Below are 19,314 nucleotides of genomic sequence, written 5' to 3' on the forward strand. Positions count from 1 at the left end.
CAGGTAGCTATCAAAGAAAAAGTCAAATTGCATGAAGCTATGCATCGTTATTGAAAGCTATCAAAGAAAATGTTAAAGATAAGTAAGTGTTTTAGATTTGTATGTACAGCCTTCAGAAGTGTGCCTGCAAACCAGTCAACATGGAATGTTAAAAAGCGGATACAAAATCCTTGTGTATTTTTAAGAATACACTTGGCAAAACCTTCCTGTAACTGTCACACACTGCTTCCGTGTTTGCTGTTTTACCAAAGGGGGTTACTGTGACATTTGTGTCACAGTGGAGTCTTCCTAAGGCTTTATCAGCTTGCTCCTTTCCTTGATTTATTCAGTGATGTTTTCTTTTCTGGTAACTTCGTAAAGTTTTGGTGTTTAGAGTAGATGTTTTTATGGTGGCATTGTTGTGGTGATGTCATAAGTGACAGAAATTTAGGTGTAGTCAGTGAAGGAAATTCTGTGCAAGTATTGCAGAGGAAACAGAAATAAGATGACTTCTTGCAGAAGTAAGATGACTGGTGAAGGAGGACATGAATGAAACTAGGTGTTGATTGAAATATTGAAGTTTAAAAATTTTCCCCCTAAATTCAAAATCCCTAAATTAAAACTTTGTTTTAAAAGTTAATAATTCTCAATCTTTTGCCAAGTCTTCTCCAATCCTGTGCTACTGTATTCCAGATAAATCTTTTTTATTAAAAGGAGCTCTCATTACTTAAAATAAACAAAAAAATGTATTTCTACACACCATGTCTTGTTTTTCCTCTCACACACTTGGTAAATGAAAGTTGATACTAGTCAAGTGAATCGTTAAATATGCAAATATTATGGTAGCTGGAAGGCCTTGGAAGTTGATAAGGAAGTTGATAATGGATTTCACTAGTATGTGACAAAAGGCTGATTACAGGGGGAGGGGGGGCAAGGGAAGAAGCACCACAGTGCATTAGCTGTTAAGAGATCAGCTCATTCATGTGAAAGATTTAAAGTGCATCATCATTTCTACCTGGTTATTTACCTCACCATTTACTTTCTCTTTAATCATTGAGAAGACAAAATACTCAGATCTGATCCAAACTCATTACAATTACTAAGAAGTTTGAAATGACTATTGTGAAATATTTGCATAAGCATTTTATTACACTTTCAAATGCAGGTTTTATGGCTTTATTATATAGAATTGCATACAAATAACAGCCAGGGAATAATCGGGGGTCCTTCTCTTCCTGCTGCATGTACAAATTATTGTGTATTTGTCTAGGCAGAAAGCTCTAATATATGTAACATTTCTGTGGAAAACATTTCGTTACTTTGTTTTTGCTCTTGGAATTTTACATCTATACAGTGCTAGGGGAGTCTTTTATGCATGCATCCTGCTTCTGTGCAGCAGACACTGAACGTACGTCTTGACAGGATGCATAGAAGCAGGACACTGGGAGGAACCGGTCACAGAACAGCCAGTCCTCCTCTATTTCATGCTGTGCGATTTATCTCAAAACGGAACATGTTTCATTTTAAAAGTTAAGATTTTTGCTCTCCCCTCCATCCTTGCAGTGCTAGAAACTTGCTGTCTCTGATAAGGAGATACTTCTAATTTTCCCTTGGTAAGTATTTGTGACAGGTCTTTTGCACATTTGTCGTTGCCAGTGTTACATGCACCTGAATAGTATTTGTGAGATTTATCTTCCTGACTCAGACATAGTGCACATCTTATCCCCTTTCCCAGACTTCATTCAGCTAGGCTGAACAAACCATACATTTTGAATCTTTGCTCATAAAACAGAACCCTCATTCTCAGGTGTTTTCCGCACCTGTTCTAGTTGTAATTCTTTTTTCAGTTCAGGTAAAAAGAATTGTGCACAGTAGCAGGGTATTCTCAACAAGGGCTTATCCAGGCCTTGTACAAGCTATTTTGAATAATTTATTTCTTCTGGTACATCACTTCTGTCTTTTTCATGGATGCATAATATTCAAGGTTCTTAATTATCCTGTGATTTACTAATCTATTTGTTTCCAGTTAGTCACCCCATGTTCATAGCAGAGCCTTTGGATGCTAGTCCCAAAGTCACAGCTCTCTAAGGGTACTAACCATCTAACTCCTGCTTAGGTGCCTTTGGGTTGTACGTGTGGTCTCATTTCATTACAGGAGCCCTGAAGATCATTGTTCTGTGGTGAAGCAGAATTGTAGCTCTGGTATAGTTTGAGAATTCCTATGGTTATGTTTACAGCTCTATAAAAGGCTTTAAAATTGACAATTTTTTTTGGGTTGTCTTGGTATTTAATGTGTCATAGAGGAACCCAGCATGGGATTAGGAATCTGTGATCACTTCAGCAAGAGATACCCAAAATGTAGTCTCCTTGCCCTAGTAAGAAAAAAAAAAAAAGAAAAAGAAAATCGTTTTAAAAGTTGGCAGTTTGTCAGCTTTTCTTTTTCTACACATCTGATTATGAAACTGACTTTTCTGGAAATGGGAAGATATATGCAGACAGGGTTTTTTATGTTTGTGCCAAATGAATTCCCATGGCCATAGAAGTGTATAGAAATATGGAAGAATTTGCAAAATATACCATGAGACCAGAACATCTTTTTCCTTTTCCTTGGCAAAACTAGAGACCTATATCTGCATTTAAGTTTTTAAGAATAACAACAAAAGATCTGTATGTTAAAATACACGGTTGTCAAAGCACTGGACACGATCTGTATTGTACCTTTAGTCCCTTTCTCTGAGGGAAGAGTCGACTTGCTGGTTTTGATAGGCAGACTTTAAAGCTTTATTTTAAAATTTATATATAATCTTTTTGGTACCTCCAATTCTGCCAGTGCTAGGAAATTGAAGCTTATTTGCTTTTGAATACCAAACCTTGTTTCTTCTCATGGTATAGAAGCTCCATTCTTAATAATGTACCTCCCCTTCCCTTCCCTCTCCTGCTGTCAGCACCTATTAGAGGCAGACAGTTTCAGTACCAATGACTCTTGATCAGTCTCTGGGAGCTGGCATCCCTTCCACAGCACCTCTGCCTCACAGAGCTATCTAAACATTGCTTGTGAAGGGTAAAGCAGTGGAGCAGGAAGAACATCCTAGTGACCTGCCAGCTCTGTGTAGACTGTTGTGAAATGTTAGGCAGGAATGACTATTTCATCCCTTTCAACCTCCTTCTGCAATTCCCATGATCAGAATAAATTAAAGACCTAAGGCCAGACAAGCTTGTATTCCCAAGAAGGTAAAATTAAGACTTACTGCTTTTTGTTTTCCTTCCCCTTTGGTAGTTGGTTAATGTAAATAGTTTGGCTTGCTATGTTCTCACTGAAACATCTTCAGACATCTTTCATAGAAATCTACATTGCAGAACAGGGAAGGAAGGTCAGAGTCTTTAGTTTTTCAATTTTTGTGAGAAGGCTGATTTATACGTTCCTACCAGCGTATTTTTTGCATGCTTGAATAGATCAAAGAAACTTCTTTTGCTTGTTGTCAGACATCCAAGCTCCATTTCCTACCTGAAACCTGTAGCCAGGCAATGTAGGAGTTGTAGGTGCCGGTCAACACCATTCCCATGCAATAGCACAGCCACTTTCTGCTTCTCAGAGTCAGAAGATCACTGCAGTAACTGGCCAGGTACTTGGGTCATTTCGGGTGATGTGTATACTTTTCTGCTGTAACACAGCGTACCACAGTGACTGGGTCAAGATAAGGGTTCTGGCAGGAGTCAAAGCAAGGGAGGGTTTAGTTTAGCTGGTTGCTCTTGTTCGCTGTCCTACATTACTGAAGAGGACCCCATCCACATCTTTTCTAAAAGCACATCACCTTCCACTTCCTTTCTGTAACAGGGCTGTCATCCACAGCAGGACGTAAAGGGCAGGGTGGTCCAAACAGGCCTCTGAGGCAGGTGAATCTGGACTGGATGAGAGTAACCAGAAGCAGTGACGAAGCAGCATTGAAGAAAAAAATTAAAAAGATAGGTCTCAGAGTATCCTGTCCCAAAGGTGGAAAGGAAAAGCTTAAATTTAACACCTCACATAAGAGAGCAGCCAGTGATCCTCCCTGACAGTTCAGTCCTGTTTTCACCCCTACCTTACTTCCTTGTCTGTTCTTGACAAATGGTGAGGCTGAAGTTGGCTGACAGTGTTTTAGAGTACAAAGACACAATCTGAGGAAACGTTAATTAGAGGAGAGCACTGGAAGAGTAAGGCCCCAGAGGACAGCTGCCTCTGAAGTGGACTCAATGTGTGCAACACATGTGACACCAGATTATAATTTGGTATGACTGGTAGGAGGTGGGTTTCTTCTGAATCAGTGGCAGTTGTAGACATGGGAACACCCACTGTGATACCTACCCAGTCTGCCAGAAAGATGTGAGTGGAGAGGGCATCTGGCTTGTGGAGGCGGTCTAGGCCTGGAAGTGGAATTGTCTTAGTGTTATGCAAGCAAGGCTTTTGTTTGGTTTTGTTTTTACCACAACCAGTTGAGTACATCCTATTAATTAAGGGTAAGCCGATGTTTTTACCACAAACTCATAAACAAGCCCACTAAATAATTTGTTTTTCTAAAAAGTCTCCTGAGAAGAGAAGTCTAAGACTGAATTAGCAAGAATGCAGCAGGTGAGGTTTGAAGTACTGCATGGGGACAGCATTGTTTGAATTGTTTGGAAAGGTTTCCCTGGAATTCTCTCTTATTACGGCCAGATCCAGCAGATACTTGCAGAAGGTGCAGTCCCTGCTCATGTGAGCTGTCCTTCTGAAATCACTCAGAATTTTTAAGTAAAAAGTGCCTGTTCCTTTCCACAGGAAGGAATCCTCAGGATTTTTTTAATTTTTTTAATATTTACTCTATTCAAACAGGTCTCACTCATTAATAAGCTTTTAACTGAAATGCTGCTATCCAGATTAGAACATGACAATCACTTTACAGTATTAAACTTCTCTTTAAAATAAGCATAGACATGGACTGACGTGACAATATGCTGGCATGAAAATTTTTGATCACTTTTTGATAAAATGGTATGTTTTATTTCCCTTAGAGATTGCAACCAGATTTTCTCTGTAGAGCTATAAATCATCAGCTTGAATCTGTTGATGTTCCTACAGCCGTTCTTAACAGGGCTTCTGGTTTCTTCCCTGTGAAGAAAGTTTCATATTTAGTTGTGGATGTTGTTATAACAAGGAGGGCAGCCAAATATAAACAGATATTTTAACACAGTGCTAATTTCAGTGCAATGTGGAAGATCTAGGTGTTGGGGTTTTTTTGGTTTTGTGTTTTGTTTGTTTCTTGACGGCAAATGCAGTACAGATCTCAGCTTGATCCCACTAAAACCTGAGTAAAATCATAGTTATTCATTCAGACAATATTTGTATTTGTAAATGTGTAAAAAGGTTTGATCAACATTATACTGAACTTTGTTTCCTCTGTTCCTAAATTGTCACTACTCATCCTTACAATGGATGGGACCAGCATAGCCAATTTCAAAGGAAGTCTGGAACACAGGCAGCACCTGAGATCCCATGGGACTCTTACAGTTGTGAGCCTGATGAGTTCGCATACTACAAACACCGAGGCAGTTCTTGGTCAAATTCTGCATCCGTTATCTTCAGCTCCCTATGCATGTGCGATTCTTCATGGTTAGCCTCTGTGTGTCCAGAGGCTGAGTTAAAAATTCTTTTTCTTCTGGGTGATTGAAAAGTTCCTGCCTTTTTTTTTTTCTTCAGCTTTTATCTATCTCCTGTGTCTTTCTCTGGGAATAGATTTAAGATTAAGATGATGCAGGAGTTTTTATAGGCTTGTTGTCTCAGATTCTTACCAAAAACCAAACTGCCCACTGAAGTTATTGTCACAATATACTGAAGGGAAGCAGAATTCAGAAATCTGCCTGAGGAATAAATAATGTCAGTGCCGTAGATGGGACAGGGAAGTCTAACACCAGAGTAGTGCAGGAAGGGGACATGGAGCTGAGCAAACATGCTGCTCCAAACCTCTGTGCCTGTTGTGTAGCAGAGTATCGGGACCACAGAAAGAAGCCAGCTCCACTCTGTTCTGTAGAAACTTAACGAAAGTGCTGGAGACTGGCACAATAATGGAATTCTCAACTACACAACTGAAACAGGATCAAAAATAGTGTGATCATAGGATCATCCAGAAGAGGGAGGAGTCATGTTAGAAGCAGCAAAATGACTTTTTTGTCAAGAGAAGAGTGTTATTTTTTGTTTTGTTTTGTTTTTTTGTTTTTCCCTCCAAGCCAGATGTAGTTGAAGAACTCACTTCCTCTGGGCAAAAGGAGTTAATGAATCATTTATTTATTTTGACGTTGTGGACTGATCCCTGGATTTTTGCTTCATTTGAAATGTAGTCAGGACATGACAGTTACCTGAAATGTCTGTGGTGGTCTTTTGCTGGTCCAGGTGACAGCAAGCTGAGCCTGAGTTGCTGGGGTGCAGTTGAGAAGGTGATGAATTATACCCTACTACAGAAGATTTGTTTCTTTGAATACAATAATTTTATTTATCTTAGGGAAATTGGTCTGTGATATGAGTGCTTTCCTTTAGCATCCAATCACAGTATATGTAATTCAGTTTCTAATTGTGTAAAAATGTATCTATCTGTGTATATACTAAGTGCTACAAATCCATGATAACTTGAAGATGCTGTTTTAGAAGTAATATTTAAAAAATCTGGCAAGACAATTGATGTTTGAAAGGTTGCCTTTTCAGCAGTGCGTTACATTGTTAAACAGCTTTTCATTCCTGACTGAGAAACTGATTAAACACCCACTAAGCATAAAACTTTAAAATAGAGAAGTCCAATCAATGTTTTTATAAAAATGCACAAGAGCCACTGTCAAAGTGTCACAGTTTCACAAAGCCGTGAAGGAATGTGGACTGCTTGGTTAGATTCTCTCCTCTGTGACTCAGGCAGATTTTAAAGTTTAAAAATCTTCACTTTCACTTGAAAAAGCTTCTTTGAATACACAGTAAGTAATGCTTTTAACTCCTCAGCATACAGAAGGAAAAAAAGAGTCCAAATACAGTTTGAAAAACTATGAACCTTTTAAAATTTCAAAAGCTCCTTACAAGAATTCAAACAAGGAGACCATGAGTGCTATGATGGCATTTTGATGCTCTGCTTTCTGCAAGGAATCAGGAATCATGCAGATGAGCCCTGCTTCCCTCGGGAATGAGATATCAGTACTGTCTAACTTCAGGTACTCGTGTGGGTGATCTGAGTCTTCCCCTGGGAGCACTTCTCCCTCTTGCCTCCATGGGAATTTAGGCTCTGTAATCTTGGTGCTCTCACTTGCCACCCTGCTTGCAGACCGAAAGCCTCATCAGTGACGTTATCTTCAGCTCCCCTCCAGCCATCTGCTGCACCCACATCCCTCAGAGGGGATGGTGGGGCTGTGCATGAAATGGATGAGCCCTTATTTGTTAAGTGGCCAGGCCGAATCTCACCTGATGTTGCCAGTCAAAGTAACACATAAGAAACAGACATACCCTGGGTGTTCTGCCCAAGGCTCTCTACCTAGAGTACATTCAGAACGGGACTTATCAAAGAAAGTGGTGGAGTGTGTTTACAGGAGAATAGACTTTGTCTGGTCCCTCTCAAAAGTCCCATGATTTCCTAGGGTGCTGGAAGGGAATTCAGTGTTGTGTTCTTTCCCAGTTTGGATGCCACCCACACACCCCAAGAGCTCAGCTTGCATGCACACACAGCCCTATTGGTGTGTACACTGTTCTCCCAGGCAGTACATACACAGTCTGCAACAGTGACCTACCTGCCCTTTACTCCTCAGATGACTTTCTTTAGATACAGCTTATAGTTTTACATTTCTGAATAAAGTAAAATGTTTCACCATGGGAAACTTCTGTTTTTTTTTCCGGTCTTTGAATTTCTGAAGAATGTTTTTATGCCAAAGCCATTTTTATGGGCATATGTTGATTTTTCTAGGCAGAATTATAGGAAGTGACTAGATTGTGTGATCACCTTGTCTATCATGCCTGCAGGTGGCTTTGAAAGGAAGACACGTCAGAAGTATAACGTGCAGTCAGAATGTAATTTATGAGAGTGATGTGTGTGAGAATGTTGTAGGAAATCAGCATCATTTAGAAATGATTCTGAATTCTGTTTTCATTTTGAGGATTGTTAAGGTGAAGTGCAAAACGTAGAATAATGTGGATCTGTGAAATCCTCAGTTTAACATCATTTACCCTCCTCCTGAAGCAAAGTTGTCTGAGGAAGTTCTGACAAGGCTGTTTCAGTTGTCCTAGTATATGTTTCTTAACGTACATTCTATTGCTGTTACAGATAATATTAAACTAAATTACACGAAACTTTTCAATGACATAGCATAGAATAATTCCAGTCAGAATGTAAAAAAATGGTATTTTCCTAAGCATTCTGAAGTAAGTTGCAAAAATCACCTGTCTGAAGACAAAGCCCATCACTGTCTATTTGTCATAATGAGAGAATAGCTATATGCTTTCAGTAGATATCTCTTTTTTCAACGTCTTTGAAATAGAAACTATCTTCACTATTAAATTTTCTGTTATTTTTATTCTGAAAATAATGACACCATTTTTTTGTTGCTTGATATTTGTATAGATGGTACAGTTAGTTAAACTAACTGCTTAGTTAGGAAGAGGTTCACTCCCTGTCTTTTTAGAGTATCATCCTACAAATGCTTATATGCTTTACTTTGTACATGTATGTAGTAGGGATTCAAGTAAATGAGTATTGATGGAACTATCATTTGAGGTTATAAAATAATCAACCAGGGATTGTTTTACTTTTGTTATTGTGGAATACCAAATGCTTTATTGGGACTTAACAATTAAATATGTGCACATACTTCCAAGTTTTTATGCATAAAATAAACGTATATTAACATGCAATATCTACGTACTTGTAGATACTAAGAAAAAGTTGAATATTAATGGTATGTTTTTATTTTGTAGCTTGGATCATCCTCCTCTGTGCCTTTTACATCTATATTCTCGCAGCTGTTTATGACTGTTGTAGTCCCCCTTATTATTGGACAGGTATGTCTTTCAAATATACGTCCTTATTTAAAAAAATAAGATAAAGAAAATGATCTTAAAGACAGACTGGCAACACTGTGTGCTCCACATAGGAAACAGCCTCAGGATAGTGAAGTCTAATATCAGAGAAAAGATGCTACAGTACTCCCTGGAGCCACATTGATCTTTGTGGAGATTGAGCATCTGTCCCTCACTACCACAAATACACACTGCTGCATATCGAGAAGGGACTTTGTGAACATAAAGCGGGAAAAATGGCAGCCCAGACTGTGAGAAATTCCAGCTCCATACAAATGAGCTTTGAGAATACTATATAGTCTTTTGTCACATGCCCTTTGCCTGGATGATGCGGGAAGTTCTCCCTGTGTAGTGTCTGCTACTAATTACAGGAATAAAAAAATTCTCTACCTTAAAAATGTATATAAGAGCTAAACAGCCAGAAGTTAAGAAATAGTAAAATTAAGGCTGCTTGAGCCATTTTGCATATGCTTTATGATAAGGGTGGTAATTGTACAATTGCAAACTATTTATTCTACATGACTCCTCCATCATTTGTAACACTGGATGGAGGGTATTCATGGAATGAGCAGCTGTTCAGTATTTCATCTTTTACTCATTATTCATATTGGAACACAAGGCGTTATATTTCAGGGTCTATGACTGAAATATTTCACTGAGTGCAAATATACTAATTACAATATAAGGTTTTCTCTAACACTTGTCTCTGTGGTATATGCTTTTTCACAAATATTAATAGTATCTTTTCTTCCACTTGATGGTGGGAAGTTGGTATATTAAGACCAAAAATCATAAGAAGTATCCACTATATATTTTTTGTTTTTGCATACCAAAACACCTGGAGCCTAAATCTTAAATACTTGTCAGTATTTATTGTTCACAGGCACTCAGAATGCATTGAGAGAACATCAGAGGAATTTGCCAGTAGTTCCAGAGGAGTACTGTTGCTGTCTCTGGAATCCAGAGTTTCACTCTGGGTTCAGCAGGAACTTCCTTAATTTTGTAAGCCCAAACCGGGCTTTGAAATGCAAAGTGTGGTTAAAATATATAGGTAAATGAAATTGGAGCCTGTAATGCAGCGTACTGGATAACATTAAGAATATCTGTCATTGCCTGTGCTATGTAGAACAGTGAATCAGTCTTGTATCAAACTGTAATAGCACATTTCAAAATTGGCATGTACTGTAACTTACTAAGTCCTAGTGAAGTTTGTTTCTTATGTGGTTAAAAAAAAAAAAAAAAAAGCAATTAAGCTCTAATAGGACAACGAGCATGATAAGCATAACAGTAGTCACAGCATCCATACCTACATGACCTGGATTTTACCATATCATGTGGAAAATGGACATATTGGTCTCCATGTCCCTGAAGGTTACAGAATTGGTCACATGCTTTCAGTTAAATGCCTAAGAACCTCCTCATTAATTAGGACCACAAAAGATTGCTGATTAACATTCCTGTGTATCAGATTCTTATCTTGTCAAAAATAAATTAAGTCCCTTTCAAATGTGGAATGAGCAAAATTACTTGAGTCCTTCAGTCCTGAAAGGTCCAAAAATAAAAAAAGGAAGTTCTTAGCTTAGTTGCCTTAATTTCTTGCCTTAATTTCTAGGAAATATGACGTTTCTGGGAAATCTGCATGGCAGCAGATCTAGGAATAAAGTAACCTACAGTGATAGAATATCATCAATCTGCAATGTGATGAGTATGATGATGATATTAGATCACTAGATAAAGTATAAAATTTCAAGAGGACTTTGAGCTATATGTATATAATGGCATGTTACTTTGGAAAGATGTTATGAGAAATTGCTGTGTGAGATGACTGGTGGGTTGCAATTTTTAATGGCTACAACAAATAATAAGGATAAGTAATGTGAACTGAGCAGTAAGCATACAAAACAAATGCTCTGAATGATCTTAAATTTAAAATCATAAACGTGATGAGACTTAACCAAGAACAGATGTGATTTAGGAGCTCTGAAAAAGACAAAAAGAAAAGAAAATAGAGAATCTTAAAGCTTGTGTAACTCAATCACAAATTTATATAAGAATTTGTTTTTTATGAATACATTTCAGCAAGAAACAGAAGTATGAGTCTCCTTTACAATTGTTTGAAGCAGCATCTGGAAATAAATGATGAACAGAAATAGCTCACATTCCTCCAAACGTAAAGACTTTGTTTCTAAAGTTACTGTACTTGATTATATCTAATCAGAGAATATAGAAGAGAGGAAATGCTAAGGGTAGCTGCAGGTCAAAAGTGCCAAGGATGGTTTACATTGATTGTCTTGATCATGTAGAACTGTACGAAGGTAAACCAACCTGCCCAGATGGGAATAGAAGCCATTTTTGAAGGCAGATATCCAAAAGTAACGTGCAGTAACTCAGGGAAAAACAATAAGCAAGTAAAGCACTAACATCAGGAGGTGCAGGGATACGTCAGATTACCCTTGATCCAGAGGTGGCATGGATCTGCTTTGAATTAAGTGGGAGGCTGTGCGTTTCATGTGTGGACCACTGCTCACTCACTCCTGGACTGCTGCACAACACGTGGCATAGCAATGTAGCAAAGCTTTGTGAATCGCGGGGCTGCTCACTCTGGGATTCCAGATGCATTAAGAGATAATGGCTCACAATTCATGAATGACAGTTTCAGCAATTACTTCTAATTTATCATTTCGTGCCCTCAATTCCTTACCACACAGAGCCACACTGTTCAGCAGCACAGTTGGCACAAGAATGCCTGTTAAGGTTCCCTAGTAGCAAAGAGCTTGATTGGGAAAAACTGAGCTTGGAAGCTGCCTGCTTGGAGGATTATTGCTCTTCACCCTTCCTAACTCAGCTGTGATCAACAGAGGCTTTAAGCTCTCTCCACATCAGTGTAAAACAGAGGAGGCTGCTTAAAGGGAGCGTTCTCTAAGGGTGTTATTTTCCTTTAAAAAATCTTGCCTCTGGGAAAACCTGTGTTGCCTAAATGCTCGTTTCCTGAGCAGGCTGCAAAGCTGGCTGCTTGAGCAGCCCCCAAGGATATGAGCAAAGCAGATGAGGAGGTGCTTTTACGTTTGTTTTGTGGTGGTATTTGCTTTATGGCAAAGCGTATCGAGAGTTTTGGTTGCTTGGCTGACTTGTCAGATTTTTTTTAAATGATGGCTGGTAGAAAGAAGTCACGATAGTGTAATCGATGTTTGTTTTCTGCTGTGTCTCAAACAATTTTTTAGCATGTGGCAAGACTGCTGTTGACAGGAGTCAAACATGCTTTTCTAGCTGCTGACGATTAAAAGTGTAAAGGGCTGCAGGTACAGCCTCTGCTCAGGTGGTGACCGATGTTTGATAGTTAAAGAGAGAACTGGTAAAGAAGGAAGATACTGTGTTATCTGGAAGCCACCGAGGCTCACAAGTAGCTGTTGCTGATGCATGATCTTCAATAGGGAGGATTATTCAGTTCTTGGTCAGAGATGTTTGGTGTGTCTGCAGTGGCCTGCATCTACTGCATCTATAGATGTGTTTTGCTAGTAGGCAATATGATATTAGGCAAATCGATATGGATAGCACGATATTGCATTTGTATTTACAGAGTTAAAAATAAGACCCCTTTGAGAAGAGGTCTCAAAGAGAGAAACAATCTATAGTCCTTTATAGAGACCTAATGTGCTATAAGCCTTGAAGGCCTGTGGTGTGTAAGAACTTATTTGTGCACCACTCTTGAACACCTCTAAGGGGAATTTGAGAATACTTGTTACACAATAAACGTGCTTAATAGGTTGTCATGGAAAAGATTTTTGAATTTGTTCTGGTATCTTAAAGTTCTGATTATTATTTTTTTTTCTGGGCAGCAGAGTTCTGTAAAGTCTGATGAAAATTGCTGCTCCTGAGCTGTCATCTTGCAAAAAAATAATTGTTTCCTTGGTTTTAGGTGTTGGTAATACTTTTAGGCAGCAAAATGTGTGGTTTCATAAAATGTCAAAACGGTTTCTTCCTGACCAGCTCTGAGAATTTGGCTGAAGACTGTTGTTTCTGTGCTGACTTTCGTCTTCTGAAGTGGCAGATAACAGGAACAGTAAAAGCCACTGCGATATTTCCTTTCCCTGTTTTGCAGACTTTCTCCATTCTCTACACCTAAGTGCTTATGACAGACTTATTTTATGTTTTATATTAAAGAGCGATTTATGATTAAATGTTAATGAAATAGAATTTTCACTGTGCTTTCATTATATTCTACTAGTTTGAACATTTTTCAAAGCAGCACACCAAAACCCACTGTTTTCTATGAATAAATAATAAAAAGCTTGTCTGTACATTATCATTCATGCATTCTCTAGTTGCCCCATTGGTAATTTGTCTGCCAGCGTAAAGTGGGCACTTCATATTAAACAGACCTTAACTAAAGCTAAAATTAATGTTATGATTCTAGTAGTTCTTCTTCCCAAATCTATAAAATGAAGTCAGTTGAACAGAAATCCTAGCTGAAAGTAGTAACACTAAAAATCATGATGTTCTACAAGTAAAGGATTTTAAATGCCTTCTGCGTCATTGCCCAGAATGTTCCAGAGGAACCCTATCAGCATTTTGGAGGTGTGTTTATAAATGCAACTTAAAAAGAGTGCTACGTTGCAGTACAAGTTGTCAGTGAAATTGAAACTAAAAGGCTTAGCAATGTATTTATTTTTAAAGAATAAATCAAAAGGGAAGGTCATGTGGCAGTTACTAGTGAGCAGAAGGAACCATTCACCTAAACATAATGTTTGTATATTGTGGAGAGGGGAAACAATACTCAAAGAAACTGTTATAAAAAGGGAGCAGTGTCAAATGCTTTTGTTCTTGTAACTTAAATTCATACGGAAGCAGCTCTGCTTTTTCTTCAGACTCTGGGGAGTTGCAGGGAGGAGGAGGAAGAGTGCTATCCTGGGAAACGAGTGCTTCTGGAAGCTTGTTGCAGAAAACTGAGATGGCAGATAAACAACGTTTGTACCACAGTTCATTCCCTACTGACACTTGACTCAAAGAGGGAACAGAACCTAATTCCTACAGAAATATGAAGAAAGTAACATACTGCTGTTACAGACTCACTTCACATTTTTTGCCATGTTGCACCTGTTCTTAATGTTTTAAGGCAACAGTTGTAAATTGCTCCAAAATGTGGAAGTTAATTTTCAAAATGGCCTCATGTGGGCTTTATAAAGCTTGGTTTGAAGGCGTATATGTGTCAGGAGTTACCTCCTGGGAGTAAATTGATGGGAAGAATGGAATATAGTAGCTTTTAGAGGAATTTGGTAAGCTGAGGAAAGAAAACAAGAGGCTTGTAAATATTTACTTTCCAGATTGCAAAAATAATTTTGTGGTTTTCTTTCCTATCTCCAGAAAAGACATACTAAATTAGATTGCATGCTCTAAAATAAGGGCAAATCTGACATTTGTTGATGTCCTAGAAGCTATGGAATGGTGGGTGAGCTGGTACAAAGTTTGGGCCTTTATGACAGCATATAGGAGTAGGTGAGAATGCACACCTTGACACTGGTACTGCCCCAGTGATATGAGGTCTGCTCTGGAAAAAGGTCTGTGTGTTTGAGCTGCAATATGGACCTTGGAGGTATGGAGGATTATGATATAACATAAATCTGAGAAGTTGCAATTTATCTATCGTTGTGGTTTAGCCCGGCTGGCAGCTAAACACCACACAGCCGTTCGCTCACCCTCCCCCCTCCCTCTCTGGGATGGGGGGGAGAAACGGGAAAGTGAAGCCTGTGAGTTGAGAGAAAGACAGTATATTAAGACAGGAAAATAATAATAACAATAATAATAATAATAATGATAATAGTATTAATAATAATAATGTGTACGAAACAAGTGATGCACAATGCAATTGCTCACCACCCGCTGACCGATGCCCAGCCTATCCCCGAGCAGCCGGCCCCCCACCCCGGCTAGCCACCCCTATATATATTGTTCAGCATGACGTCAGATGGTATGGAATACCCCTTTGGCCAGTTTGGGTCAGCTGTCCTGGGTCTGTCCCCTCCCAGCTCCTGCTGCATCCCTAGCCTGCTCGCTAGCAGGACAGAGCGAGAAGCTGAAAAGTCCTTGGCTTGGTGTAAGCACTGCTCTACAACAATTAAAACATCAGCATGTTATCAGTGCTCTTCTCATTCTAATCCAAAACATAACACCCTGCCAGCTACTAGGAGGAAAATTAACTCTGTCCTAGCTGAAACCAGGACATCTATATTATTTCTTACAATCCATGTAATCTCCCTTCTATCCCAGTATCTAATGCTTTCTAGTGGTTTTCACGATCTCTGTCTTCTTCGTTCACTTTCTTTATTAATTTTTCAGTATATTCCCCCCTTTCATGTTTTCCAGCTTCAGTGAAGTAGTTCCAAGTATTCCATGCAGACTTCTTTCTTAGTTCACCATCACTATATAAGAAGGGATATTGAGAAGTCACGGATCTGTTACAGGTATCCTTTGAGCCTGACTGATAGCTTTTCAAAAGAAAATTTTGGTTTGCAAAGTTCTTTTGCTATAAATAATAGTTAGGAATGAGTTAGCAATCTTACCTTAAAATACAAAGTATATTAGGTAACTGCGGCATTTAGGGATAATGATAAATCCAGCATTGTTTCAGCTTGTTTCCTTGTGAATTTCAACACAAGGAAGAAGTGGCATGCATTTCTTTGTTAAAGCCCAGGTGTTTTGTCCAGGTATTTTGAAGTCCATACCAACAGCTAAAAAACAATAGGAGCAAAAGTGCAGTAAAAATGTTGTAAATTTTCTTAAAGGCTAAATCAGTCCCAAAGAATTGATAAATTCAGAAAAAAACTACTTTGCATAATGATGCAAATACCAAGAGATACTATTGTAGGAACAGAAAAAGTGACTTCATAAACATTTCCCCTAGTTTGTCATTTCAGGTGTTTACAAAAAAGTAAGTTAAAGACCTAGGTAGGTTTTAAAAGATGTACTTTATTACGTATGCCAGAGATGGCTCCATTGCATATTTGTTGGTGGGAGAAAAATGCTCCTTGTTCTGTTTAGTTCAATTAATAATGAACATTAATGAATTACATTGCTTATTACATTTTTTTTTAATCTTGGCTGTCCAGCATGTGAGCAGGCAGGTGGAAACAGTCTAACTGTATTTTACTGATGGATTTCTCTAGGTATGTAGTGTGACTGTTGCGAAGGTATAATAAGATAAGTGAATTGTTTTTCTACAATGTATCTCGTACTATTTTCATGTAAGATTTTGTAACAGATGAGTCTTATTTACCTGCTTTCCTGGAAGAGCAAATTGTGTTTGTACAGGGCACGTTAAGTGAATTAAGCAGAAGAGCAGTTTAGCCCATTTGCTTAGGAAGACTGGTGTTTGAACAAGAAGGTTATGGCAGGATACCGAGCAGTCTGGAGGAAAAATACTCTAGATGTAACCAGTCTGGTAGAAGAACTAATTTGAAATGGGCGTACAACTGTTAATTCATGTGTTATTACATTCCTTTGTTGCTGGAAAATAAATTTGGGGCAAGAGGAAATTTTGAGCCTGGAATTGTGTCTCTAAGTGAACTTGAGCCGATGCCTTTCAGGAACCTTTGGAGGTTACTTGGACCAAGGCACCAGGAGGTGGTTGCCTGATGGACATGTTTTTGTTTAGTTACCATCTAACTTTTGTGTTTGGTTTTTTTTCAGCATCTCTCCTAATACAATTTATTTATAAAATATCGCCTTATACTAAATTTTACTTCTCTTCCTCTCTTTTCTCTACTGAGCCGCAGTTTGAGGGAAAGATTCACCACGCCTCTTTTTTCACGTGCAACCTCTGGGTCAGCCATCAGGAATTCCCTGCACTTTTGAGGCTGGCATGTGAATCTGCATGAAAATCCTTGCAGTTCTTCGTGTTTAAGGGGATTGCTACTGTAGGCCCAGAGGCCACAAGCTCTCCTCACAGAAGTAATTCTGCAGGAGTCTCAGCAGCGACAGGGGTTGCAAGGCCTTTGTACCTTTACAGTTGTACCTTAAAAAACTGTGCATGCTTTCCCTGATGTGGTAACATCCTGCAGCATTTCCCCATGTAAAGTATGTTTTTAACTGCTTTTATATTTCACAGTGATTACTTTTCCAACATCTCTGCCTTTTTTCCCATCCCTTAACAATGGATTGTTTTTAATTTCATTTCTTATGTGAGGAATTCCTTTTCACTAGGATCTGTGGATTTATTGCATCTAAAGAGTACTGTCCTTTTTGCTCTTTTTCATCAGTGTGCCAGTCTGATGCATCTGTTTTGGATGTCAGTCCTTCACATTTCTGCTCCAGGCTGTGAGTTCATCTGTTCACAGGAATATCACTTCAGACATTTTCTCGAGTGCTTGTCTCTGGTGCTTGTCCCTCTCTTGTCCCCCCCTTGTAGTGGCGTGTACTTCAAAATTGTGGGATCTATCATTTCAACTAAGCAGCAGCACCCCAGTATAGTGCTCGAGTCTGGCGTATCTAGTAGAGCTCATAACATGCAAGAATCATTGTGTTAGCTCTCTCTGTGTTTGCAGACAAATGAAGCTTAACATTTCTGTCCAGGCTCCAACTTTACCTAGCAGATTCTTTATTTAATCATTTCAACCTGTGTTATCCGTGGCTTTTCAACCTCTATTAGACTTTTTGTCAGTGTGTGCTGTCGCCACAGAGCTGCCAGGTTCCCTGGCTGACACTGTACTCCTAGTGTGTGTTGTCTGTATTGTATTTGTGGGATTTGCCAAGATGTGTAGTGAAATAATAAGCTTGTTTTGTTTTGTTTAAGCTCCTATGTTTTAACACTGGAAAGTTATAAAATTGGGTTAAGAACTGAAAGGCTTTCAAAGTATCCTTGTCCTCAAACAATTCTGCAGGGCATGAATAAGTAACAAATAGATTGTTTTTCAGTCAAAATGATTCAGCAGACATGAGCTTCCCTGTTAAAAAATCTAGTTGAGCTCTTACAAATACCTGTAGGGTTATTTTTTTCTCCTCTTAAATTATATAAGAATTTGGATTATGTGGAATCAATGATCATAGGCTGAATTCACCTCTGAAATTATAGATTTTTTTGAACCTGTGAGAAAATAAAAAGGTATTGGATACTGTGTTAGAGAGGATGTACTTATCTGTGTTTTTACAATCTATGTGTAGCATGACACTGGGTTGATCTGATGATTTTCTAAAGCCATAGTTTAGTCCTTCAGAATCTGATTGTCTTTTTTTTTTTTTTTAACATAAAGTGCAGTAAAAAGCCATAATGGTACTTATGCTTGCTCATTCACAATAGTTGCAGACTCAGTAAAGGTGGATATCTAAAGAAGGTGTCATCTGATTGAAGATTTTGAGGAAATACTGCTTGCAGCTTTAAAATGTTTTCCTTTCTCTTATACATCTGTCTATGTTAAATGTGTATGAAGTTCATATTGTCATGCACGTTGTATTCATACCTTGTACGGACACAAGGTTATAGGCCTCATAATAAATACCTCCAGTTAATTATACCTGTGGCATAATTAACCATAACTTTTCTTTTTTCAGCATCTCATTAATGAGCCTGGTGGAAGAACCATGCATGTGTGGCCTCAAGTAGCTTTTCTTTTTCCCCAAAGTGACCTTAATTTAAGTTGTAATAGGAATTATTTTTAACTTCCTTAGAAAACACTCACTTTAGAGGTGAAAATCTGTGCTTATTGCTTGCAAAGTCCAGAATAGGCTCATCTGGTCTTCCCAGTTGATCTCTGTCACGCTGCACACTGAATTTCTGCACACAGCTGTCCTGGCTCCCTTCCATCAACATGGCGGTGTATTCCTACCTGCTGGCCTGTAGGGAGGTGCCTGATGGACTCCTCTCAGTGCTCTTTCAGAAGTTTGGCTGTATCACTGAGTTATGTTCTCTCTCTAACATCTGGCAAGTGTGAAATTCTAAAGTTGTGTTTTCACTGGCGTGCCGAGAGTTTTCTTGTGTGTTTTCCTGTATATCTGTTATTCTTCATCAGCAGGAAGCTTACAAGGGCTGTGAGGTGAGCACTGGTCTTCAGCCTGCTTAGCTTTTTGTGAACCTCACGCGCAAAGTTTTTAGTGGGTGCCCTGCCATGTGGCTTATCGAGCCTATTTTCCGTGGTTACCGGTATAGCTGCTTACAGGACTTCCCTATTGAGAGATTTGCAAACAAGCTGGGAAGGCAGTGAGGAAAGCTGACAGCTCTGAGGTCAATCCAGTGGCTTTGGCGGTTAGTGTGTGAAAAGGTCCTGTGGTAGCTTTGGTGATGATGTTTTGATATT

At 38.8% G+C, this 19,314-nt stretch overlaps 1 protein-coding gene across 10 annotated transcripts in view; it reads left to right on the top strand.

Moving 5' to 3' along the window:
* Positions 1 to 19,314, top strand: part of SLC10A7 (solute carrier family 10 member 7) — a 148,642-nt gene that overhangs the window by 100,016 nt on the left and 29,312 nt on the right. For 5 of the 10 annotated variants that reach the window (XR_007708165.1, XM_035549912.2, XM_050710241.1 and 2 more), the window contains one exon: positions 8,930 to 9,013. The exons of 4 other annotated variants lie outside the window; for them this stretch is intronic. Coding sequence is in view for 3 of the 6 variants with exons in the window: in XM_035549912.2 (XP_035405805.1) it covers positions 8,930 to 9,013 (84 nt within the window). In the remaining 3 variants the exon portion in view is untranslated. Of the gene's footprint in view, positions 1 to 8,929; positions 9,014 to 19,314 lie in introns of those variants that run through there. One more of the 10 variants, XR_007708166.1, reaches the window with a different exon arrangement.

Source organism: Cygnus atratus, chromosome 4 (assembly GCF_013377495.2).
Source record: "Cygnus atratus isolate AKBS03 ecotype Queensland, Australia chromosome 4, CAtr_DNAZoo_HiC_assembly, whole genome shotgun sequence".
NCBI classification, from domain to species: domain Eukaryota; kingdom Metazoa; phylum Chordata; class Aves; order Anseriformes; family Anatidae; genus Cygnus; species Cygnus atratus.